Below are 25,980 nucleotides of genomic sequence, written 5' to 3'. Positions count from 1 at the left end.
AAAGCATATTATAACACATGTTTGAATGTACACGCAGGCATTGAATCTATACTGCAATTCTGAGTTCTTTTAGGGTATTTCAGGGCTTGTACATGAACTTACCCAAAGTTTACAACTAATTAACACAAGAGCACAATGTTTTCCCTTTAAAATATTCATGCAAGGTTAAAGTTTAAACCTGTACAAAACAATGCCAGTGTTCCAAGCCTAGACCAGATTCATTCAATTTTCCTGAGTAACTGAATTCATAATAAACAAATCATAGATGAGAATCTGAGGCACAGGGAGTAGATCAGCAGCCACATTGTCTAACTGAGATGGTTATTCTTAGACACTCTGCATAATGACAACACGAAGAGACATAATCCTGCAATTCTTAGTCGATTGTAGCATTAGTGAGAGAATATTAGGTTTAAAGCGGTCGACAAGGCCTTCGCCTATAAACAGGCTTTGAAAAGGGCTGAAAGCAGATTGAGTTTGAATGAAGGACTGAGTAAGTTTGGCTCTGCCAGTCAAGTGAGGTCAGGATGGGGTGGGACGGTGGGAGGGCGAGTGGGCGAGAGTGACAGATCGTCGGGCTGTTTAAGCACCCTGCTAAATTCATACACCGCAGCTGTATTCAAACAAAATGGATCGAGGGGCTCGAAGACAGCCACCAGCCACAGGAGGAGTGCAGCAGGTCCTGAGAAGGGGGTGTGGCTGCCCGCCCCTCATTTTCCAGCTCATTTCCCAGGACAGTGGAGAACAGAGGCCCTATTTTCCCCTTGAGCTATTCACCTCACACAGACACCTGCTGGCCAGTGGGGGAGGAGAGGTTAGGGAGGGCAAAGTTTAACCAGTTCACAAGTTAAGACATAAACAAGTGCAGTTTACTGTAACAGTCTGTCAGTCTTTGACCTCAGATTTATCGGACAAATGTAAACGAGTCGTTGGAATCATTTTTACACAGACGCAGAGTAGCGAAACATCTTCACTAAATCAATGTATTTATCACAATTTTGAGACTATCAGTTGAGTTTTTGACAGCATTTGGGTGTTACACTAAAGGGGAGCTATTACCTCTGTTATAAACAGTTACGATGTTTGATGGTCGTATTAAATATGGCCAAAGTTTCAAATAATGAAATGACAGGGTGTGCAGCTAATCCCTGTGAGGAAAAAGCTCAGAGTGCTCTAAACACTCAGTTTAGGTATTTCTTTTCTACTTCTGGCTCTATATGATGTCAGTGAGAGCTGATATCCCTAAAGTAGTCATCTCAGGTACACAGCGTTGGCTGCTGGACCTGAGATGCATCTGCTGTTCAAAACTGCTGTTTGCAAGGGACAACCAATCAGAATAAAGGAAGGAGTTAAAACAGCTCATTGATTGAGCTGGAATCTTTCTTATAGATTCCTGCATCCTGCAGCTTTTCATTTCAATTTCTATCTTTATGTATTTACATGTAAAATTCAAACAACTATTTCCCATTTTTTCAGTTTTTAAACTACATCTAAAACATTTGCATCTGGATAGTTTAAGATATATAACTGGAGATATTTTAAATATGTAAATATACAGATATTTACATATTTACACTGATATACACTGAAGCCTATCCCAGCTACCACAGGGCGAGAGGCGAGGAACACCCACACACCTCGCCTGTTATGGTGAGTTTATGCATGAGAAGTAACTTTATAGGACAAGGACCGGTGTGAAGTTACTCCTCACTGATATGTGTATTAATAATGGATTGCATTTATATAGTGCTTTTCGAGACCCTCAAAGCACTTTACAATTCCACTATTCATTCACTCTCACATTCACACACTGGTGGAGGCAGCTACAGTTGTAGCCACAGCTGCCCTGGGGCAGACTGACATATTGCGCCAACGGCCCCTCTGGCTATCACCAGTAGGCGAAGTGTCTTGCCCAAGGACACAACGAGCAAGACAGAGCTGGGGATCGAACCGGCAACCTTACGGTTTACAAGATGAGCTTCCAACCCCCTGACCCACGGTCGGCTCGTGTATTATTGTTGCTGTGGATCTGCAGGTAAACTCAGACCTGCACACTGACGCTCACCTCCACCATTTGATAAATGAATCCTTTTCAAGTCTTGGGGAGGATGTTATCGTCTGTTCCTTCCTCACCTGATTCTTATCCACAGGGGGATCAAGTTCAGTTATCTTGAACTTCTTCTGCTTAAGTTTTTACAAATGGATAAAGTAGAGTTTAAATACCCTGTTTTGTTATGATTCAACCATTTATTTGGTAATAACGAGATGAAAATGCTAGAACATCATACATATAGTTACAAGGCTTAATATTACCAAAGTGGCATGTGGAACCTATAAGGCATGCACAACCTTTGCATAGGGCTGGAATGGCATCTTACAGTACTAGCAAAATACTGCCAGTGAGTTTATGCTTCGTCTATTTCCCTTTACAGGAGGAGTGGTGAGAGGACCATAAGAAAACACAAAATAAACTGAAACGTAAGCAAGGGATAAACGAATTAATATAGTTAAATAATAAGTAAAAGCAGAAGCAAAAGTGTCATGAAAACAGGAAATGTAAACAAGTGACAAGGAAACAGGAGGACAGCATACACACAAAAACAGCACTGCAAGTACGGCTATAGTGTTTAAACACATTGGATTGTAACTTTCATGAACACACAGTGAGAGAAAAGAGCCTCCACAGTGCCCCCTGCCTCTGACCATCAGTAACAACAGTCTTCACTCCATACCATGGGATAATATTTAGTACATATTTCATATATAAATGTCTTTCACACATCTCTTAGTGAGTGTCAGTCCACCAGCTGATAATCAGATTTAAGAGCAGCTGGGGCCACACGCTGAATTAGAAGCTGCAGCTCCTTCCTGTGATTGGCTGAGGAGGCGCTGTGTCTCGCTGGCCTGTGAGTCTGGGCTCTCTTCCTCTGAGCTGGGTGGGACGTAGAGGCCCAGGACCTGCTTAACCATAACAGGAAGCTCCTGGGGTGGAAAGGGAAGAGGAAAAAGGGGAAGCAAGTTATTAATTTATCAGTTAACATAATATAGCACAAGATAAATTGTTTTCCTATTATATTCTGATAATACTAATAAAAAAATAATAATCTCAGATTTGGACCAACAGATATTTTACTGGCTGTATGTCGAATCATGAGGTATGAAGTGGCCCTGTGTCTTACCTTGCACAGAAACAGCTGTAGGTAGATGGCCTCGGCTCCACGCAGAACGCTCTGCAGGTCCAACTTCATTGTCAACTCGTTAATGTGCTGCAGATGAAAAACATTATAGAAGATGAAAATCTGTATGATTACAGAAAAACAAACAAACTCATCTTTAATCCAGACACACACCTTCAGAATAGTGTTGAAGTCATGGTTCGAGCCTATCAGTTCTTCTCGCTGGGACTCGAGGATCGAACAGGCGATCAGCAGGTGAAAGTTTTCACATGGAAGACGAGTCCAGAGGACCTGAGGAAGAAAACACGATGCCATAAAATGCGATGTCAAGATGCAGCCCAAACAATCCGTACTGTAGACTGTAAAAAATAATAATAATGTGGGATTCGGTTTCATAACAAAAATCAATTCAAGACACAAATATGTTAAATTGGTACAGTCAAGCACTCACCTCCCACAGTGTGAGGATATCCTCAAAGGAAAACTCTCTCTTGAACCAGATGAGCAGCCAGCGGAAACAGAAGCAAAGCGAGCCGCTGTCCTGAGAGTCTGAAGGACATGCAAGGAAGGGAGAACTGGAATTTTATCTCTTTACAAAAAAGAAATTATTATTGCACATCCAGAGTTTTCTCAGTTTCATACATATGCGTGGCATGTATGTCACCTTCAGCATATCTAAACTTATATGTGAGAGGTCAGATTCAACAGAAAACACGGTAATGTCTTCCTTTTGTGCACCTCTGGTCGTCTTTCTGCATTGCTGCTCTATTTAAGGTTCGACTTTGCCTTCGGTGTCAAACTGACCCAACCTCAAACCGTAAATTCATCCGCCAGGAACAACCTCTCCAAACCGAGTTCTACTATAACATCTGAGTAAGAACAATCAGTTGGGATGAGTGGAACTGTGGTGACATGACAATCTTTGGTCACTACCTGCCCTAGCTGCCAGATTTTCCCTCCCTGTGACTTTATCTTCTTCCCCAAATGCCATGCAAATTGACAAGTTGCTCCTTTTAGACAGAAGCACATGTATACAAGTTAGATAGGAACTGAAATTAGTGCTGAGGTGCAAATCAACACAACAATGAAGGAGGTAGCTTTAAAACTTCTTTATCTTGCCCAGCTTTACTTTGCACGTTTCATTTTACACTCTCACTTCTACTGTTAATGTGCCTGGCTAAATAGGAGCTCACTTACCCAGGAAGTCACAGAGCTCTGGGTCCAGCGCCTTCAGCAGGATACTGAGCTGAAGAAGCTGCTGCTTCATGGCCTCCTGAGACTCTTCAAAGTTCTGGTGCTGCAGGAAAGAAAAACAAAGACCTGTTCTTCAGCTGGAGTCTACGGCTTCTTACAAATACATCAATCTTTTGGATGTTTCTGCTTTGACACTCCGCTAATTTCATTATTGTTTTTCTTTCACTGCTTCCCCAGATCTCAATGATTAATATCACATTTCAGCACAACATAGAACCAGATGACATTTTTTTTAAGAGAGAGAATGTGCATTTATTTAACATTTAATAAGGTGTAATGCTTGTGATTGTTGGCAAACAGCCTCAGGCTACAAACCAAAATCCAGTGAGTGTTTTTGTGGTTGCTTCACAACTGGAGACAGCGGCGAGTTAGCCGAAGAGCACACTGAGAGACATCCAAAGCAGTTTTAAGTGTGGGCGTTTTTTATATTCATTCAAATCAAATGTTGATGAGGTCTTAAGTCACTGCACAAAAATCACTTCACTGGCCCAAGTGCATTTAAACTTTCAAAGGTTATGTTTGTGCTGCTGCCGAGTTAATTATTCTCCATTCGGAGCAGAAATCGACTCAAATATAGAGTAACAGCTTTAAAAGCTCTTGTGTGTCTCAACAGAAGATCACGGGTTGTGACAGACGGTAACAAAAAAGAGAACAGATATTTTTACTAACCACCAGCTCCATGAATCCTGTCAGACACCAGAATGACTCCACCTCATTCTGGGTGACGAACAGGATAGGAGAAAGAAGATCACTCATCCCCTGCACATAACCTGCACCGATGAAAAAGGAGACCTGTGTTACAAACATATTTACATACATACTTTACTCAAACCGCTTTTAATCGCTGCCAAACCCTTTGTTGATTGGTCTTAAAACATCATGGACATCTCTGTTGTTTCACTGTTTATTTTGTTGTTTGCTGAACACAATGAAGTAGAGAAAATTAGTCAGTTAAGTAACAGGAAGTCGTAGAATACGTTTCCTCCTGTTGTTACAAATCTTTCTGGTCATCAGACGCCACTTGTACTGGCACCGTAATGCTTGTTCAACTTTTATTTTCATATACAAACAATATGAAGTCATGTGAAAGTAAGCTACTGAATCACGTGGTGTACTTAGAGAACCAATTTTAGCAGCAATAGGTTGACGTGATGGGTTTCTATATGACTTCATCAGTATCTGGAGGAGTTTTGGTCCACTCTTCTTTACAGCATTGCTTCAGTTAATTGGGCTTTGAAGGGATTACTCTCTTAAAACATTCTGTTGTAGATTTGCTGTTGTGCTTGGGAGAGGATGTCCTGTTAGATGACCCAATTTGGGCCAAGCTTTAGCTCTTCTACAGCCTTACATTTGACTGTGGAATACTTTTGTATACAGAAGAGTTCATGGTCTAGTCAGTGACTGCAAAGCCGTGGCACTGTTCTTCATGGCCCAACACGTCTACTTTGGTTTCATTGTTCCTGAAGTCTTGTAGTTTGCTCTTTCTAAACCTGTGCCATGTTCTTTTTAGAGAGAACGGGCTTTCTCCTGGCAACTTATACAAACAAGCCATACTTGTCATGAACTTAGCTCATGGGTTTTCTGCTATTTCTATGCGCCTTGCACGGTGTGACCTTGGGGCGAATTTGTTGGGTCGTCCACTTCTGGGAAGATTGTGGCATTACACCTGAAAGATCCAGACCAGGAAACTACCAAAGGTGGTCTTTTTGGCAGTCACATGTACCGGTGATCAATTTATGAAGTGCACATCTGTTTACCAGCGGTTCATAAATACACACCCAGATCAAAGTTGTACATGCAGTAAGTCATCAGCACGTCGTGAAGCAGGGTCAGTCCCGGATTGTCATTCCCAGAGAAGAAAGTGTTGTGTCTGTCTGTCCTGTTGACGTCTCTCTCTGTCACAACAGAACAAAGACAGTTTAACTTCTGACGGGCAGCTGACTAAACGCTGAACAGATCTTCTGTTATTAGACGCACTGACCTATCAGGCTTCTGTATCCTCTGAGGAGGGAGTTTCTCATCTCCTGCTCTTCACTGACAGACTTCCACTGCACCTTCATCCTGAAGTACTCATCCCTGCACACGCAGAAGGGTTGTTAAAGCAAGTGAATAGTTCAAGATTTTAGGAAATACACTGGCTCGCTGCTAAGCCTTAAAAAAGAAAAAAAGTGTCTGCAGCTAGCTCAGGAGGGAGGGAGAGCAGGTCATCTACTAATTGGAAGGTTGGTGGTTCGAACCCTGGCTACTAACCCAAAGTTACTCTCTGATGTACCCAACGGAGTGTGTGTATGTGTGTTTGAATATTATCTATGAAAGCACTTTTGTAGGAAATGTGTGTGAACAGGGCAAGTTGTATAAAGTGTTTTGAGCGCTCAGGTGGAGTAGAAAAGCGCTATATAAGAACCAGTCCATTTACCATTTACCAAGCAAGGCAATGAGAGTGTTTCCCAAAGCTTCAATAAATTATCATAAAGATATGACAGGAAAAAAAAAATTCTACTAACGTTTTGACCCGAAGAATGTCCTCTCTTTCCTTGGCAGTGCTGTTCCACGGATAAAACCCCAGCAGGAATTTCCATATCTCCTTCCTCAGTGAGTGTGTGATGCCCTGCAAGATACACAAAAACCCCATCAAAGAATACACACCTGGTTAAACATGAGAAACACATGTTTGTCTCTAAGGCTACGTTCACACTGCAGGCGAAAGTGCATCAAATCCGACTTTTTTGACCCTATGCGACCCATATCCGATCATGCTATGACAGTGTGAACGGCACAAATCCGATATTTTCAAATCCGATCTGGGTCACTTTCGTATGTGGTACTGAATCCGATACATATCCGATGTTTTAGAAAGCGACTGCTGTTTGAACGGTCAAGTCGCATGAAATCCATCTTTTACGTCACTGACGCAAGACAGACGCCAATCATCAGCTCCGGAGAAGCGCCCGATAAGACATCGCGAACGCTTCCTGGCCATCCAGTGAAACTGTTGGGAAGACAACGTTGGAGAAACGTGAACATTTTATTTGTACTGTATAATCTGCAGATTCTGACAGAAATCTGCAACTATCCTTTGAAGCACCGCTCCTCTCTTAAACAGCAATAAGGATCATTATTAGGTTATTTACATTATTATGTAAATAACAAAATAACTTAAAGCAAAAATTGGGAAACGTAAAGTCCGAAGTCTTTATATTAAGGGCCATCAGTCATACAATAATGTTTGCTCTTGGTCTAAACAGAGCGCGTTGTGTGTGACGTCTTCTTTTGCGCATGCGGGCCGCTTTGAGGGTTCACACTAGAGCGCGTTTGCTGTCGCATTTTATTTGTAGTGTGAACAAGCAGACAAAAAAAATCGGATTTGATCAAAAAATTGGAATTGAGCATTAAGACCTGCAGTGTGAACGTAGCCTAACTCTATTTACTGTCCTACCCCTCTGAACACAAGTTCTTTGATTTTTTCTTTGCAAGTCACTCGCCCCTCAGAGTCCAAAAACTCCTCCCACTTATCCAGAGGCTGTCCCCTTGTTACATCTGGTTTGGGACCAAGTTCCACACCCTTGATGAAAGAAATAAAATCAAACATTAATAACTTATTTTTTATTCCATCTATCCGCGCTCAAATTATCTTTTTGTATCTTTCTCTTACGCAGGTGATGAGTTCGAATCCGGGCTCTTCATCAGGCTGTGGAGGCAAACTGGGATCCTGAGGAGTACGTGTGTGGATGGGGGACTCTGGAGGCCGAAGTGCTGCCCTGAAGAAATTTGTGACTTTGGAGAATCCACCAAATGTAGTGGCATACGGGTCATGGATAAATCTCTGTTATAGGTGAAAAAAAAAGAATGTTTATGCAAATGAAGGCCTGTCGTTTTAAGTATGATGTTTCCTTCACTAATGTTAGCTGGTACCAAAGGCTATGATTAAAAAAGACAGATGAAACCACTGTGTCGCTGCCACCACATGTAGTCCTGTGTTGATTGTCTGTTATATGTTATATGTAGCACCAAGGTCTTGGAGGACCATTGTCTCGTTTCACTGTGTACTGTACCACTGCATATGATTGAAATGAAATGCCACTTGACTTGACTTGACTTGGTGGAACCTGTTTGAAGCTCTGATGGTTTCGTTTTTGGCCGATCCCATCTTCATTCATTTCATTTATTTGTTCATTTTCAGGCACAACAAATACCTATATTGAACATAAAATGCACAAAACAAAAAACAAAAATTGCCTGAAAAAGGAGTGGGACGAAGAAAACTTATTAAATCCCACCCCTATACTCACTCATCAACAAAAACAAAACAAAACAATAAACTTCCCGCAGCTACGCCCATCATTGCATACAGACCCATCAACAGCCCCGGGCACATACAAGCATCTAAACGGCAGCTCGCAAACAACAATTAGAGCCTTCATAACTGAATACAGAATATATAAATTATAAATTCCATTACCACAGGTAACAGGCAGTAATAACTACAAGTAACAAACACACATACATATACATACATATATATCTACACACACATGTACATATATGTACATACATACTCACACTTTTTTTTTTTTTTTTTTGGAATCCATACCAGCAATGGTAAGAGGACAGACATTACAGAGCACACTAAAAGCATCATTGAGTATACTGTGACCAGACCAACTGTTTGTAGAGGAATTTAAATCTATGAATATTTTTGCATTGTTTAAGTTGTAAACTCAGACTGTTCCAGATTTTCACACCACATACAGACACACAAAAACCTTTACGGGTTGTTTGAGTTCTGGGTAATTTGAATTCTCCAAAGCCTCTCACATTATAAACCTTTTCTCGAATTTCAAATCTAGTTTGTAAATTTGCCGGTAAAAGTTCAGTAAAAGCTTTATACAAAATTATGGATGTATTGTAATTAACCAGATCCTGGAATTTAAGTAACTTTGCCTGAAGAGAGAGTTTGTGAGTATGATCTAGATAACCAGCCTTGTGAATAATACGCAGTGCTCGTTTCTGTACTGTGATTAATGGATTAGTTGTATTTTTATATGTATTTCCCCACACTTCCACACAATATGTAAGATATGGAAGAACCAGGGTACAGTACAGAGTACGAAGTGCATCTTTATCAAGGAATTGTTTCACTTTGTTCAAAACTGCGAGGCTTCTGGAAATTTAGGTTTTTATGTGTCTGACGTGGGGTTTCCATGAAATTTTATTATCAATTACGACTCCCAAAAATTTGTTTTCACTCACATTATCAATTGGTACACCTTCAATGATAATTGGTAATTCTATATTATATTTTAAATTACCAAAAAACATTGCTTTAGTTTTATTTATATTTAATGATAATTTATTTATGTCCATCCATTTTTTTTATTAATTTTAGCTCCCTGTTTACGGTCATTACAAGATCAGTATAATCATCGCTACTGAAAAATATGTTGGTGTCATCTGCGAACAGTATGAGTTTAAGTACTTGAGAAACATCAAAAATATCATTTATGTATACATTGAAAAGTTTTGGTCCCAACACTGACCCTTGGGGAACACCACATGTAATACCAAGTTTCTCTGAATGGTAATGCCCTATGTTAACATATTGTTCCCAACCCGTTAGGTAACTTTTTAACCAGTTACCAGCTTTCCCTCGAATACCATATCTTTGCAATTTATCCAATAAAATTGAGTGATTGATTGTGTCGAAGGCCTTTTTGAGATCAACAAAAATACCAACTGCATATTTCTTTTTATCCAGTGTATCAGTAATCTTGCTTTCTATATGCATAATCTGTATGAGAGCAGTGCACAGATATAGAAACCTGCTAATAATTTCTGTTTTGTGTGATCTATTAGTACAGTTAGTGCAGGTAATTGAGGTGAAGGCTGGTAAACAGCTACTGGACAAATCTGCCTGTGATGGCATCCAACTGTCAATGTGACCATGCCCAAATAATGCAACCTACTTTAAACATAAAAACATCAGAAATTGGTTTCGGAATTTAGTAGTCATCCGAGGGGAGACTGGCTCTGGAGGCCAAAAACTCTGAACTGCAAAAATGCTATAAACATGTTTATTACTACTCTGCAGTTGGAGGTGTTAACATCGGGGATCTATATAGCTCAAGCTGCTTTTAGAGGAAATTGAGATTTTGGCACTTCCACATTAGCTTTTGTTTTCAAGTTCTGATGCTGCTTCGGTGGAAGATGACCTCATCACTGGGTCACTGGTGTTAATGGACAAGTTAATCATTTTAAAATCTATGAATTACTAAGTGCGAGATTACTTAAGAAAATTACTCATTAGAAATCCAACATACACTATCCTCTAAAAAAATAACAACAAAAAACTCTACTTACTGAGACAAGATCATTGCCTCCATCATCAAGAAACTGCAGCCTATCAAAGGACTGAGAGAGCGTGCCTGAGTCCTGGGGGTAGGCAAGGAAGAGCCGCCCGTCAAGTGGTGACCTGATAACAAGAACAGAAACCACATGACACGCTGACAAAGAAGCAAAGGGCATCTGAAACTGAGGTACTAATCTGGGTTTCTCCAGCATGTAAACAATGCTGGCATTCCACTGTAATTAGAAATCTGCTGCTAAAATGATTGCAGTGATGCTTACGGGTCCAGAATAATGTAGCGCTGAAGTGCCCTCAGCAGTTCCCGGGTTCCTCCTCTGTGGAAGTGCAAAGGAGGCAGTGGGTGGCCACCTCTACTAGTCAGCACGAGAAAGTTTCGACCCAAGGAGAACCGAGACCTCCGAAGAGAGTACAGCTCTGAGAGAGGCAGCGAGAACGCCCACTGACCTGTGGAAAAAAGAGGAGTTTTTAGTTTTCTGAGCACGAGCCTTTGCTAGGATCACCAGAAAAGCAGACTGCACCTGAACTTTTGACTGGGACGTGTTCTCGTTCTTTCTTCACGGTGCTTATAACTGCCCAGTCTGGCTCATAGCCCGGGTCAAAGTTTGTATCCTCTTCCCCTCCATCACCATCCTGATCAGGTGGAGATTATTGGATGAGAATCCTAGTCGAGCTAATAACAAATACTTTTTATTTTTCAGCATGTAGCAAATAGATGGTTCCCAACCTTTTTGCTGTAGAGTACAGCAGGAGCGTTGCGACCGTCATCCTCCAGTGGACTCCACTCTAGAGCTGGCAGCCCAGCCTGAAAAAATAAAGACATGATAGGTTACCCCCGTGCTTTCCTGATCATACCTTTGACCTAAACAGTCTTAGCTCACACAGACTTTCTTACCCGCTCCACAATGCGGATGAACCCTGGGATACTAGTGTCCTGGTTACTCCTCTTGGCATTTGTGTGGAGGTATACCCCCTCCTTCTCAAATATCAGCTGAGGAGAAAAAAGCCCCACATAAATATGAAGTAGCAGAAATTAAGTGTAAAATGTATTTGCAGTTAAAGGTGTTTTTTTTTTTTTTTATTGGTGTCAAATTTCAGTCACTCAAACAGGCAGATAATAAGAATTAGCCTAAAGATTATTTTAATCAGTCATCAATAACTACAGTATAACTGATACCTTGTGTGGTTGAACACCACTTGTTTCTCTCAGAAGTTGAACTTGAACCATATACAAAGAGCAAGGATTTAATGACCTGTGCATAGTCAGAATTCCTATCGCTACTGGTGTTCTCAAGGTAAAGAGGTTGTCCACACCTCTTCACAAAGGCTAGGCACTCTGTGTGACATCTAAGCAGCATTTCAGGCTAGCCCAGCCCTGTTTTTGCCCAATCATTGTGGAATTTGCATGTTCTCAATACACCTGATTGGGTTCTCTCCAGGTACTCTGGCGTCCTCCCATAGCCCAACGTGTCTTTTCAGCCCCAGTCACACACACACAAACTGGTCAGTGACCTCCTGGCAACCCAAAATCCTCCAGCAGCCACTTTGCCTTAGGAACCAGTGGTCGCCAAACAGGTCTGTGTTCCTGACTTCGGGCTAATTGGTGGTACCACACTGACAGCAGGTTGGTTGTAAACAAAGAAAGTTTACTGTCTTGCAGTTAAAAAAACAAACATCCACGTGGAATAAACTCATCACATGGCAGATGGAAACAAGAATTAACGTCAAACACAGCTGATACAAACTAACTCGTGGTTATCTGAGGTCAAGTGAGAAAAACAAAACGTGATCATTGTAAAAATAACGTAAACTTTAGAAATCATGAGAACTAACTGAAATACTTACATGATAACACTCAACCTATAAAATTAGCTCATTTAGTTTCAGTCTTTGTCAGTCAACACCACAAGCATTAACCCACAAAAACCATGGTGGGTTCAACTCAGGAAGCTAAATGACAGCTCGGTATTTCCTAGGAAATAGCTCAAACGCCTTAATAGCATATAGTTATGGCAAACGAGGTCGTCGAGACCTTATTTAGAAGATTAACGTATTTTCCTGTTATTTTTAAACCTCATTTGAAAAATGATTGACGACGGCTAAAACTTTTTGGAAAACTGGACAGCAAACTAAAATTAAAAACTAAATGATACTAATAAAAAATAAATAAATGCAAACGTAGCCCACCCAGTGCCCAAATGTGATTAACGAGCCCGTGCACCACGTGACCAGTCAAACAGCTGACCCGGCAGGTAAATCATAGCAAAGAACTGGTAAATGACACATTCACATCACATGACTATAAAGTCACTGCTCTGCTCAGGTCAGTGGGTGAAAGCGAGACAGCCAAGCAGGAAAAGTTGAATTAAGTTCGCGACTTTCTGAACACACTTTAAGCTTTCATGTCTGTGTGGTTATACACACAACTATACAAAAAAATATATCCAGCTTATATCGAGCTAAAGCACCACGTAGCCCAGCTCGAGCTTAACGAACGGTACTGGAGATCCACAGCTAGCTTTAGATGCTACCATTAGTCAGCTATCAGAAGTTCTGCCCAATATTCAACAGCACAGTTACGAACATTCACAGAAACAGCCAGTGAAAACGTGTTAAACATTTAATTCAGGAGTACCTTATAATCCTCAGCGCTTTGCTCCATTTTCCTGTCGTCTCCGTCGTTCTCCCAAAACAAACGTGACGTCAAGCTTCCTGCTAATGCAAAACCCCGCCCATGGCAACGTCATGTCAGAAAACACCCAATCAGAACGTAATTTGTACTGCTTTGTTTTTAAATTATATTTTAAACGCTTTAATATTATTACAGAGGCCAATATTTATGTAAGAGTTTATGGTATTATTTGATTTGATTTGATTGTCAGCTACAGGCAGTGACCTATTATGTCTGAATACCTTAATGTAAATTTTTATGTAATGCACATGACAACCACTAGAGGGCAGAAAACAACGCTGACTCTAAACAGCAATGGATTAGAAAAAGAAAAAAGAATAACTTTAGTTGTAGTCTAAAACAACAACAACGACAACAACAAACACAGTTACAAAGTGCCTCACAGTTAGGATGAACACCTACATCAAAAGACTGTGCACATCCCAACACACAGTACATGTGTTAAGTACTTGATGTAAACTTTAGCTATAATAATGAGGAAATTATTACATGAAAGCTACTCTAGACTACTCAAAATTAGGTTTCAGCACTTTCTTTTTTAAACAAACCAATGACTCAGCTCACTTAAAGGAAGAAGAAGAAAGGATGTTACAAAATGTACTGGTTTCAAAGACAGAAAAATGTGGGCATGCACAGCATTTTAATGTGAATGTGGCTCAAGAATATCACATAAGACCATAAAAATATTCCTAAACTTCCCTTTATGCTTTTGGAAAGTTTCATTTAAATAAAATATTGTTCACAGTTACATCAAAATATAACACTCTTTGCCTCAAACTTTGTGGGATCTGATCATCTTGCCTTGACATGACCAGAATGATCAATACAATACTACACACTAATACTAATACTAAAACTCTACAGTTACTGGAAAGATGAAAATATCTAAATTTAGATATTCTGAACATAATGGGTTACTCGGCTGTCAAATTGCAGCTGAATAACCAGAGCAGATCGGCAGGCCTTAGACAAACTCGCTGCTTTCAGGGATATTTCAAAAACAATATTTCTGGCACTGATCTTGGTGGGGATGAACAGATGGTACCTTTCAGATGCAGTCGCAGTTTCAGGCATCCCTACATCCCCTCTACACCAGCAAGATAATTACATTAGAACAGAAGATATCCATCACAGAGAAATAATAGAGTTTTTGTATGATAGCCCTATGCTGCTAAAATAGTGTGGCTGATTGGGGTTTAAATAATTCATCGATTTACAACCGTTTTATGTGTTTAGAAAAATTTTACTGTGACCAAGAGCTGCTATGATCAATATTTATTTGATTGCAACTTATTAAAAGGATAAATGTCAACGTTAATGTCTATTAGGGAAATATATAAACACAGATTTATAAAGCTCAAGGAAGATCCTGAGGAGAGTGCAAAAGAGCATCTAGCTACAAAAGGACCACATCTCCCTGCCGAGCGCCAGCTGAGAGAAACATGACTCCAAATTCATGCTGATCTATAGCTACTGAACGTGATGATGATATCAGGGCTGTGCTGACAATTAGTTTCTTCTGGCCTCGCAAGAAAGAAAGGAAGAAATGCCACATTTAGAGCTGCTGACCCACATTTTTTTTTTTTTTTACTATTGTGCAATTTCAGACAGTGATGTTGCACTTTTTCTCAATATAACTGCTAGACTACAGCTAACATAATTACACTACTCTCAGGTGTTTCCAAATAGCAGTGTAATAATCACAGCAATACGAGCGGCTCATACTGATCATTGGATAGATGTTTATTCGGCACCCAAGTGTGCTGTTGCAAGCTCTCATTGTGACCGCCAGGTGGCAGAAAACACACAACTCCAAAATCACTCAGGCTGCTGGTTCACCGAGGGCTGCGTCATTAACGACACTTTAAAGGGAGGGACGGCAGCTGCTGGAGCTATCCAGCTTTTACTGCAGAAACAACGCAGGCCCATAACTTCCGAGTAGCTGGTAGGGCAGGTGGGCTTTGATGAGGCTAGGGGGGACAGCTCCATGTGCACGAGAACAGAGCGAGCACGAGCCCGGCCCCAAACGTCTGTCACGTGTGAAACGTGCTCTCGAATGGAAGGCAGTAAACAGGTGACGTCAGAGAGGCGTCAAGTTAGGCAGAGTTAAAAAAACGGATAAGAGCCAGAGAGAGAGAGTCCTGAGTTCAAAGAGCAGAGATAGTGGTAAAAGAAATGTGGCAAAGCATATTTTAAAAAAATTAAAACTTTTTTTTTTTACCCAGGGATTTGATTTGTGTTTCTATACATGTATTTTTCTTTCTTTCTTTTCTCCAATTAAAATTTAAACTAATTTAGATGAAGTGGAAAGACTTGTTTCTAGGACGGCTTTCTTACATATACGTCTCAATTTCAATAAACAAATAAAATAAAAAACCGGGTCAGAATCCAAGCTGGCTTTACTGATTCACTTAAATACATTAGCATCACCTTGACATTTGCCGTATTAAGTGAATGTAAAATGCTATATATAACACAAACCCCGGCATTATAAAATGGTTTATCATTTTTTTTAAATTAAATAAATAATTTATTGCTATTAACCTAAACCTAACTTAAACCCAAGTGCTTATCTTTTTGTCATTTAGTTAGTAAATATGTAGTGCATATGTAGTGTAGGGATTCCTTTGGTGCTTAGGAGATTCAGCAGTTGTAAGAACTGTGTTTGTGGGAGATGCTAAGGTAGCACAGGACCAGGTGTAATAGGCCGCTTTGTCTTGCTCAGAGAAGGAAGCTGATTCAACACAGTACTCTAATCTGTATGTGTGCAGTAGATCTACTGTTCCCTGAATGAGTTACTGTAGCGGATTGAGTAATAACTGGGGATCGGTTTTCCTCCAGAGAGACTCGTTTTAAAGTATTTCCTCAGGAGTCATATACCCAAATACCTGGGCTCCGTGGTGTTGAATTTCTGTCATTCATTGAGTTGTACTTTCAGTATAGGGCTTGCTTTGTTCTGTTTGTGTTTAGGATTTTTAATTGACCTCAGTTCTTCTGTATTCTTTAGGACTTCCGGCGGCTAGTGCGCACACTTAGGCCAGTGGACTACGATGGCTTTGTAGCTTTCTAGAAAAGTTGAGTGTAGTGATATGGGAGTGTGATCATGTAGTCTGGGTGAGGTCATTTTAATAGTACCCCAACTTAATCTTTAGTAGGACCAGTGGATTATTATTATTATTATTATGTTTTAACATTTTATTAACTGATTTACATTTCCTTTTGAGGACCACACATGTCCACGCGACTCTCTGGCAATAAACTCAAGTAATGTATGTAACTACCTATAATTAATTAATTTCAAGTTTTGGAAGTTATTAGGAAGTAAATAAACAAGTTATCCAAGTTTACACAAAAATCATTTAAAGCAAATCTGGCCTTTGAAACACTAGGACGCTTATTTGATAAGTTATGTTGAAACTTAATCTAAATTCACTTTAAATGCACACTGAGAGATTAAAAAAATGCAGGTATTAAATTTATTGATTAAAAACCCCTTAAAAAACAATGGGTAACTGTATACTGATTTTTCTCCTGTAAAGTAAGAGTTTAAAAAATACTTTTTCTCCGAAAGTAATATTTTTTACCAACAGCTTTGAGTTCAAGATTATTTTACTTTAAATAATTGTATTTTACTTAATTTAAAAAAAAAATGCACGCCGTGTTATGTTGACGAAACAGACTTTTATTGCGAAATTCCTGACCGGAAAAGGCCTTATTAATCCTTGCTAGCTTGCTCTCGCTGGTGTCGAGCCTAGCAAGGGGAGAGAAACCGTGGTAGAAGGCACAGTACGAAAGATTCAAACAACTTTAAGGTCGATAAACATCTGGCAGCGTGGAAGAAAGAAACTGACAAGGTAGGTGAAGGTCTCACCTCGTTTTTGTAATTTATCTTTCCAAATCTTGACTCCTACTAAAGCCCGAAAATGGAGGTGAAGTGTGCTTCCATCATGAGGAGGTTGCACACAACACTGATTAAACAACAAGATCAGCGACAACAACAACAACAGCAGCAACAACAACAGCAGCAGTGGTGGCAACCGTGCAATAATGCCCACAGCGTGCAGTTCAGAAATGAGACATAGATCAGTGCAGATGTGGCAGCAAATGGAAGCAGGAGCGAGCAGAGTGGTTTGAAAGCGGTGCAGTAGCTATAGTAGTTAGCATCGGTAGGTGTCATGCAGCCCACAGAACTGGTGGGGGCTGCGACAGTCAGACTAATTCATGTAGGTTTACACGTTAACCTGCACACACCTAAATTAGACCAGGTCCCATAAAACCAAATGTGGGTCAGAGAGCGTGTTTGCATGCAACAGTGTGGAAGGCATTAGGGTGGTATTTTATTATATTTAACTTAATAAAATAAACTACGCAGGTTGAAGGTTTGGGGTCGATCACACGAAGAATAAATATACAACAGTTTATTTGAATGCAATTGTTACAACTGCGTGTAAGCATAAAGGGAAGCTAAGGTATGTTATTTCAGCTGCTGTAATGTCTGAGGACCATCTTTGGGTGCCAGTAGGGGTACATCCATAGATCAACACTTTTTTTTTTTTTCTTGCTACATTCCTTGTGAGACTCACATGTTGACTTGTGTACACCAGACTCCCTCCCCCCCCCCACAAGTTTTTCAGTCTGAAAAAACTACGTCCAGAATCAACTTTCTGTGATTGACTTGGGAGTGTTTTCTAGGTTGACTAAACCCTAGTTAACCTCTTCACATCCACCTAGTGAGTTGGGGTAGGGTTAGGTTGTCATCTTTCCCTTTTTATGGAGTTTACAGGTACTTGTAAATGGCATCACCACTTATTTTGATATGGAAGAGTTTTCCTTTCCTGCTGATATCTCAAAGGGATTTGTATTTCGGGCTAGAGTGAAACCACTGACCGTTTGCTTGCCAAGTGAATGTGTTAATCACTACACTATGGAGCTAAACCCATATAAAATTAGTGAATCGTGAGAAATGTTCCCATCTAACCCCTGCAAAATCAGTCTGTTTTTAATGTCTGTGACATGCAGTAACAGGAACAAGCACTGGTACTCTGTATGATTTATGTATTTTCTTACAATCCAGTGGAAGCTGAATTTTAGGTAATCTTTCCAGGGTCCTGTGTTAGGTGGCTGTTGCCTAATATGCAACTCTTTCAACCCCTGCGTTATTTGATGGTGGCTGTTAAAGGGGTTAAAGTATAATTGGAATCCTTTAATTGTCTTTAAACATCAGATGTTCAATGTAATTAGAGGCAATTCCACTATGATCTCAGTCTTGGATTGTGCTTGAAGAACTTTTAAGTCTTTTTGTAATGTTCTTTGAGAAGTCACAAATTCACAAATTGAGTCTGCATTTTTTTAAGTTCTTCCAACCTTTTTGTCTTTATTGTTCACATGGAAAAAAAAAAACAGCAGTGATTTAACCTAACTCTATTTATTTCTATTTTTTTAGGTATCACCAGCAACTTGACAACACCTCTTCTCTCCCCTGGCTCTCCAGTGTGTAAGGACACCACCTTGTATGTCATATCTCAAAGTCACCCAGTGCCTCTCTGCCTAATAGGTCCTACCCTTCCCCTTCATCTTCATCAGTGCAAAAACTATCCATACACCAGCAAGTGAGTAACTGTAAGTTTTCAGCCATTTGAGCAAAGTCAGACACGCCACAGCTACCAAAGCCAGTATTTTGTTAAGTTTGGTGCCCCCAAGTCCTCAAAGCTCTTCATCACTTCTTAGTATTACTCAGTTGTCTCATCAAATCAGCTCATCAAAGAAATCTGTAAACAGCATTTAGCACCATTATGGCCTCCATCACGCAGTCATCCGAGCTCGAAATCCCAGACAACCACAAAGAGAGCTGGCTGGCACTACTTTCTGCAGCAGAAGTGTATTGCCAAAAGTCTGGCTGCGACCTGGCCATACTCACAGCCTGTAAGAAGTTCCGGTCGGTGACTGGAGAAGGAGAAGTGGGGAGGAAGCGGGAGAGCGGCAGTGCCTTTTCCAGGGAGTGCGATTTCTCTTATAATGTATGGGGTCAGGGATTTCTGGCTGAGTCGGCACGTCGCTACATGGATGACATCGGTGTGCTGCACTCCACAACCATGCTAACAGCCCAAAAGCACACACGCCAAGCTGGAGGAGAGGGAGGAACCAAGCTAGTGGTTGACTTGACCTCTGACCCTGGAAACAGGGGGGTGAGTGAACTGTTTGCTTTAGATAGCAAACTGCGGTATTGATTCAGAAAGTTCACATCTGTAATGTGTTTGATTCTCTGTTGTTGGTGCAGAGCTTAACAAGTGACGTTGTAGTGGGAGGAGTCAGTCCTAGTGGAAGACTGTACTCCCAAAACTACCCGTCGATCTACAGCTCAGGAGCTGTGCCCGGGCAGGGCGGCGGGCAGAACGGTACCGGAGAGAGGGAACGTGAGAAGAGCGCGTTGGAGGCCGAGCGAGGTCGACAGAGGTCTGGGATTGAGGATTTAGAAGAAGAGGGTGAGGATGAAGAAGAGGAAGAGGACATGGATGAGAGGAGACCCTATGGGAATGAAAGTGCAGGTGAGGAACGACACTGTAATCTGTTGCTGTCCCTGATCCATACAGATTCTTACTGTGTTATCACTGGAAACGTGATGACTTGAAGTATTCTGTTTTTTTTTTTTAATTTAAGAAAAAAAACCTTAATTATTATAATACATATGCCCACATATAAGTTCTATTAAACTACACTCGGTTTCACAAAAGGACACATGAAAACCACGTCAGCATCCACACTTATTCAGTTGTAGTTTGACTTTATGTTTGCTGAATTATTTTAATAAAAATTCAACACGTTGCCTTTACCTAGTCTGTTTTGTAGGCCTAAAGATGGTGTTTGTGGCCATTCATTTATGCACAGCTCTCTTAAGGTCCCGCCACAGCATTTCAGTGAGGTTGAGGGCTGGACTGAGCCATTGTGAAATCTTGGTTCTTTTTTGTTTTTGTTTTTCCAAGCTATTCTGTTGGAGATTTTCTGTTGTGCTTAAGATCACTGTCCTGTTGCACGATCCAGTTTCAGCTATTTTTAGCTGCTGGACAGATGGACCCACATTTGACTGTAGAATACTTGGGTAGACAGAGGAGTTCATGCTTGATTCAATGATTGCACGGTGCCCATGTCCCGCAAATGATGGTGCAAAACAAGCATCATTCATCATTCCTCCACCACCGTGCTCAGTTGGTGTGAGGTGTTTTTGTTGATATCCTGTGTTTTGGTAAACTCAGTGCATCCTTTCCAGTATTTATCAAAGTTTCATAACCATGCTCAGATATAATGCATGATAATCTTTCAGTGTGAGAGATCTTTGACATTTGTCAAATAATAATAATAATTATTATTCATTTTTTAATTTTTACAATCAGTCTCTAATTGTCATCCAAAAAAGGAAAATCCCTGGGAAAACCCAAAATATCTTCATGGGACTTGGTAGTGATTTGCTCATTTAGTCTTGCAGGCTCTCTGGCACCATTACTCTCCATCCTCGGACTATTTAATTGCTAGTTTTATGAGCTGGCCATATTTTCCAGCCACACACACTTTAGATAATGAGGAGGTTGCTCATTATTCAGGTTGTTTCAGTGTTTTGATCATTAAAACGCTTCATTCGTTCCGTTTTCACTTTCTGAAACAGAAATGTTAAAACAAAGAGTTTTAAAACATTTTGATGTTGTTGAAATGGGTGCAAAAACATTTTGAGAAATCAATTTGTAATGCATATGTTGTGTTTATTCCAATTCAAAGTATGCCTTCTGCTTCAGGTGTGTTCTCTATGGATGAGGACTCTGTTTCTCGGGACTGTGAGCCGTTCTTTGAATCTGATGGAGAGGAAGAGAGCACGGATGGTGAGCGTTCAATATGCCGAGCATCATATGTACACATACACATATGTGCATGAGCTGAATTTCTTTATTTTTAAATTTGTTTCAGGCTCCTTGAGTGAGGATGCCCCTCCGCCATCGCGCGGTATGGCTGTGGGTCAGGGTGCGTATTCATCCCGTCAGTCCCATCCCATGGCGTTGGCCCGCTCCCTGCCTGTATCTGTGCCTGTGTGGGGCTGCAGAGGAGGCAGAGCTGCTCAGGGAGACAGCAACAGTGGAGAACGGGTGAGCGCATCTCAGACACTGAGGCCAAATGATCTGACCTTCTGTGTCACACATGGAGATCGGTGGGCAGCCAGTCAGTCGTTTACAGCTCAGACTAACTAGTTTTAACTCTTAACTTCTCCTAAGTGTTGATCACCATGGTTGGTTACATACAGACTCAGGTCAAAAGGGGCCAGCAGCACTGACTACTGAGCAGTCGGGTAACTGGAAAAATTGTTAGAATCCTTACTGGGACCAAAACATTACATAAAATGCAAAGTGATAGTTTAGAGTATAAACCAGCAGAAACTTTGGATTGTAGGTTGAATTAGTGGTGCCTTTTGCAGTGTTTCATTTTCAACCATTTTGAATGTTTTGTTTTTTTTAAGCATTTCAGCATTATACAGTTTAATAAATATGCAGTAGACCCACTAATATACTTACATAATCCTGAATAACAGTCCAATAACATTCGACTCCAAAGAGAATTCAATTTTATTAAATCTAATGATGCGTTTCCTTTTGATTGCCCGTCAGTGACCTCACATCTGCTCTTATCAAACTAATCTGTGTGCTAATGTTATCAAATCGCATCACAACAACGTTCAGCAGCTCTCATGAATTTATTTGTAGTGCGTCTGTGTCGATCACAGATAACATGCTAGGCCACCCCACAATTTAATTTGCCAGATGGTGTCTGCTACTGTAGCTCTATGGCCTGCACTCATGTAATGTAAAGTTAGTGTGATGGATCATACAATGGAGGCTGATACCTTTAACTTACTAGATAATCTAAGTTATGTAGTACAGAACGGCAACTGGGAGAGCAAGTCCAGGAAAAAGTGGAGTTTCTGCTGGGCCAAACTCAGGCATGCCTCTTTCCACACACTGTCATGCATAAACAAATAATAGTTTGCATAAGTAAATGCATAATGCATCGAAAAATGGTGGATAGGAGCTGCACAGAGAGTGTCGTGTTTTACAACCCCTGTTCATTGCCATAAATGAAAGGAGGGGGAACAAATTAGAGGTCAGATATGAGAAACTCTCAACTGTGCAGATGATTGATGCCTGCTTTGCTTGAGCTGAAACACCAGAGCTATCTGTTTGGGAGATGGTGGCTGCTCAGTTTATAGTTGTTTGTGATATGTATTCTTTGCATGTGAGCTGCACCAAAAGTGCAAGCGTTGCAGTTTTTAAAGAGTCATTTCAACGTATTTCATTAATTCATCTTGAATATCCTGAATATATAGCAGCACAGTTACAGCTGCAGTCTTGTTGTGCTTATGTAGGTTGATACTGTTCAGACTGGTTCTAACTACTTCTTTAAATGTTGGGGATAGTGGGAGATATAATTAGGAATATGTAGATGTGGTACATTCAAGTAGCACTGAAATGTTTTAACAGCCGTGAATAGTTAGTGCAGTCATGTGATGCTTTTAAAAAGGTTTAAACAATAATAAACACATTATTTTTTGATGGTTTGATCTCGTTTCATGTCAGATTTCACTTTTTTTTTCTTTTTTTTTTGGTTGGATAACTTACCATGAGTTAAACTCAGTGCTGAGCTGAGGTTTATCTGGTGGTACTATCTGTAACTAACAAATTTCAATGGTATTAAATGTTAGAATGTCATTATGAGGTTTTCTGATTCAGAATGAATGCAGACATAATGCCTGGTTGGTAGTTTAAACACAAATGTTATTATCTGTTTAAGAACAGACAGTTGAAGGATTTTTTTTTTTTTTTTAGTCCTGAAAATAAATTCTGGAAAAAAATGTGCAAACAGAATTCAGATGCTCTGATCCAACAGCTTGATGGGCATAGATAAACGGACCTCCTGAAAAGAAATGGGTCATGACATTTTGATAATTAAGCAGGCTTTTGTTTTTAGTGTTCATGCCCGTTGGTGTCAGTCCATCCTGACATATTTCATGCTGTCTGAAGACTAAAACAAAGACGCTATTCATTTGCACCCATTAATGGCCATGACGGCACTGTCGAACACAACTGACAGAAAGAGTGTTTACGGTCGAGCTGGGAATGTCGAACACCAGAAATGTACAGGAAATGAACATGAAAAGGCAATATTTGATACTGGTCAGTTTCAGTCCATATCCCTTGTTAACCCCTCGTTTTCCCTGTGTTTGTCTCTTAGTCGGGCTGTGCTGACCTGGAGCACATCGCTGCCAGTATGAAGGCTCTGCTGGCCCCTGGAGCCACTGATGGGACGGAAATGTTTGGGGCCCTGCCTCGACCCCGTCTCAACACAGGGGACTTCTCTCTCAAGCACTGAGTGAAGGGGGGAAGGAGAGGGTGTAGGGAGGGAAGGAAAGGGAGTGAGGCAAGTACAAAGAGGGAGAGTGGTAAAGGGATAGGAGGAAATGTGGAGAGGAGTGAGAGGAGGAACCCTGGATTTTCTGGCAAATGTGACGTACAGTATGTGACACAGTGTAAAAGCTAATACCTCCATTTATTTCTCACTAACCAAAATTAATGGCACATGCTTTGTGGAGTAACTTTCCTAAAGAAATGTGGTTATGAACACTAACGTTTCAACACTACCCCTGCCCCTCCCACTTCGTCAATACTAGCTTCCACGACACTACATTACAATTGGACCTCGAGATGTTTGTGTAGTGACCCACTGCACTGAACTAAAAGTCACTAAAACAGGGTGTGTAAACATGTACCTGGTGTTTTTTGGACGTTTGCCTTTTGGTCAGGTTACCTGTGAAGTGATGAGACTTTGGGGAAGAGCTGCCTGTACCCGCTTCATCATAGATGCTGCTTCTTTGTGCTTAAGTTCCAACTTTGAGTTGTATTAGCTTTATTATGAAGATGAGGCAATATGTGGTAGTTAATAGTTTTTGTTTTTTTTTTGATCGATGCCACTCTCAAGTCTGTTAAATGATGAGGCATAATCCGGAGACTGTTAGCTTAGCTCGTCTCAGTTTGGCAAAGCTTTGCACACCAGAAAAGCTGAAAGCAAACCGCAAACTAGATGGACTCAGTTCAACCTATCAGCCCCACCAAAGCTAAAAATTAACATGTTATAACCTGCGTCTTTACCAACAGAGGGATCTAGGCCTGTAACTAGTTTATCCAGCCCTTCACAGCAGCACCCGACTGTGCAGCATTTCTAGCTTTACAAATGTCAACAAACAAGGAAAAATGGATACATTGGCCATAATTTCAGCTTAGGAGTGTTCAGGGGTGTTTCTTTTCACTGTCAGCATTACAGTGAAACTGTTTGAAGTTGTACTGTGAAACTGTACCCTTACATATGGTGTAAATTTTATAAGAGGTTCTGTAGTTCTTTACACAAATTCGCCAGCATATGGTGCTAAAAATGGTTCCTACCTCCACCCCAGAATTACAGGAGGAAACTAACATGGGTCTAAATGATTTGCAATAGGTAGTGGTGCTTAGTAACTTTACTATGCACACAAAACTGTCTTTAAATCGTTGCTGTAAACAAATTAGATGCATGTTAATCAGTGACTTTTAAGAGCGAGCCAGCCCCTGTGCTATTTAACCTCTGGTTCTCAGTTCACACCTGCAAAGGCATTCGTGTTTCAAAGAAGGTAAATAGGCAAATTGGTCCTTTTAAAGTTTAAAAATAGCAGAGAGAGTCTCAACTTTTACGGAGAAAACATAAATCCAACATTCCCATGAAAAAAATCCTATAAGATCCGCACAGATCTGTGGGTTTAAATACAGAAAACGTTTGCATCTGTTGGTCATTAATCATTGACGAGGTCAGATTTAACTGCAGGGCCTCGCCGTCATTTAGCTCAACATGCTAAAGTTGCCACATTTGTTTTTTTTTTCCTTCTGTATACTCCCATCATTTACCTGGTAAGATGACCAAGAGGCCTGCTGTTGCCCCCAATAGAAACCAGTCTATTCCTTCTAAGGGGTAGAAACCAGTGGTTGCTTTGATATGAAGCTTGTGGCTTTAGATAATGTGAGCAGAGAGCAGAGGACACCAGCACCTCGTCGTAACTTGCCTATTTTTACTTTTACTTTTGCCAATGAATGACTGACTGATAGAATGATTGTAAATCAAAACTGATTTGTAGGAGATGGGTTTTTTCTTCTTTTTTTTTTGCTCCTGATATGTTGTTGAAAAGATTGAATGAATGAGAAGACTGTGTGAGAGAGGGTGAAAGAGAGGTAGAGTGGATCTGAAAAGATAAATGTCCATGTGTGACATTTCGAAAAACAAACAAATGTTCCGTTAACTACTTTTATGTTTCAAATAAAGGAGCAACACCAAGAGAAAAGACTTCCTGTATCATTATAGATGTATTCTTATAAAAGGCCTCTAGAGTGTACCAGCGCTCTGTGTTTAAGTCTGCTAGGCAGCAGTCACACAGATATAAT

The 25,980-nt window shown here is 40.5% G+C and overlaps 2 protein-coding genes across 2 annotated transcripts; one reads left to right on the top strand and one right to left on the bottom strand.

The window, feature by feature from the left end:
* Window positions 1-2,227: 2,227 nt before the first annotated feature.
* Window positions 2,228-13,524, bottom strand: tbc1d17 (TBC1 domain family, member 17). The gene is made up of 17 exons (XM_085404649.1): window positions 13,427-13,524; window positions 11,687-11,782; window positions 11,519-11,596; window positions 11,313-11,424; window positions 11,055-11,238; window positions 10,788-10,899; window positions 8,083-8,253; window positions 7,867-7,992; window positions 6,935-7,038; window positions 6,412-6,506; window positions 6,209-6,325; window positions 5,100-5,200; window positions 4,374-4,473; window positions 3,628-3,725; window positions 3,351-3,467; window positions 3,180-3,266; window positions 2,228-2,982 (listed from the first exon to the last, which is right to left on the bottom strand). Exons 1-17 carry the CDS (start codon window positions 13,451-13,453, stop codon window positions 2,821-2,823), a joined length of 1,887 nt encoding a protein of 628 aa, XP_085260775.1. The 5' UTR covers window positions 13,454-13,524; the 3' UTR covers window positions 2,228-2,820.
* A 3,674-nt stretch (window positions 13,525-17,198) lies between these two features.
* On the top strand, window positions 17,199-25,254 carry akt1s1 (AKT1 substrate 1 (proline-rich)). Its single transcript, XM_085404646.1, has 6 exons — window positions 17,199-17,337; window positions 18,927-19,668; window positions 19,761-20,028; window positions 21,268-21,351; window positions 21,437-21,612; window positions 23,750-25,254. Exons 2-6 carry the CDS (start codon window positions 19,276-19,278, stop codon window positions 23,885-23,887), a joined length of 1,059 nt encoding a protein of 352 aa, XP_085260772.1. The 5' UTR covers window positions 17,199-17,337; window positions 18,927-19,275; the 3' UTR covers window positions 23,888-25,254.
* The last annotated feature ends 726 nt before the right edge of the window (window positions 25,255-25,980 follow it).

This window comes from Rhamphochromis longiceps, linkage group LG4, assembly GCF_057381845.1.
Source record: "Rhamphochromis longiceps isolate RC_006_pf linkage group LG4, R_longiceps_female_GT1.1, whole genome shotgun sequence".
NCBI classification, from domain to species: Eukaryota; Metazoa; Chordata; class Actinopteri; order Cichliformes; family Cichlidae; genus Rhamphochromis; species Rhamphochromis longiceps.
Note: the sequence above shows the minus strand (reverse complement) of the source record. Positions and strands in the feature narration are given on the sequence as shown.

Excerpts from the sequence above, each read along its gene's own strand:
- akt1s1 (XM_085404646.1), top strand. The coding sequence starts at position 19,276 with ATGGCCTCCATCACGCAGTCATCCGAGCTCGAAATCCCAGACAACCAC. Across the intron at positions 19,669-19,760 it reads CTGACCCTGGAAACAGGGGG|AGCTTAACAAGTGACGTTGT; the intron begins GTGAGTGAACTG and ends TTGTTGGTGCAG. Across the intron at positions 21,613-23,749 it reads ACAGCAACAGTGGAGAACGG|TCGGGCTGTGCTGACCTGGA; the intron begins GTGAGCGCATCT and ends TTTGTCTCTTAG.
- tbc1d17 (XM_085404649.1), bottom strand. The coding sequence starts at position 13,453 with ATGGAGCAAAGCGCTGAGGATTATAAG. Across the intron at positions 5,201-6,208 it reads CATGTACAACTTTGATCTGG|GTTATGTGCAGGGGATGAGT; the intron begins GTGTGTATTTAT and ends TCATCGGTGCAG. Across the intron at positions 3,267-3,350 it reads ACTTCAACACTATTCTGAAG|CACATTAACGAGTTGACAAT; the intron begins GTGTGTGTCTGG and ends TTTCATCTGCAG.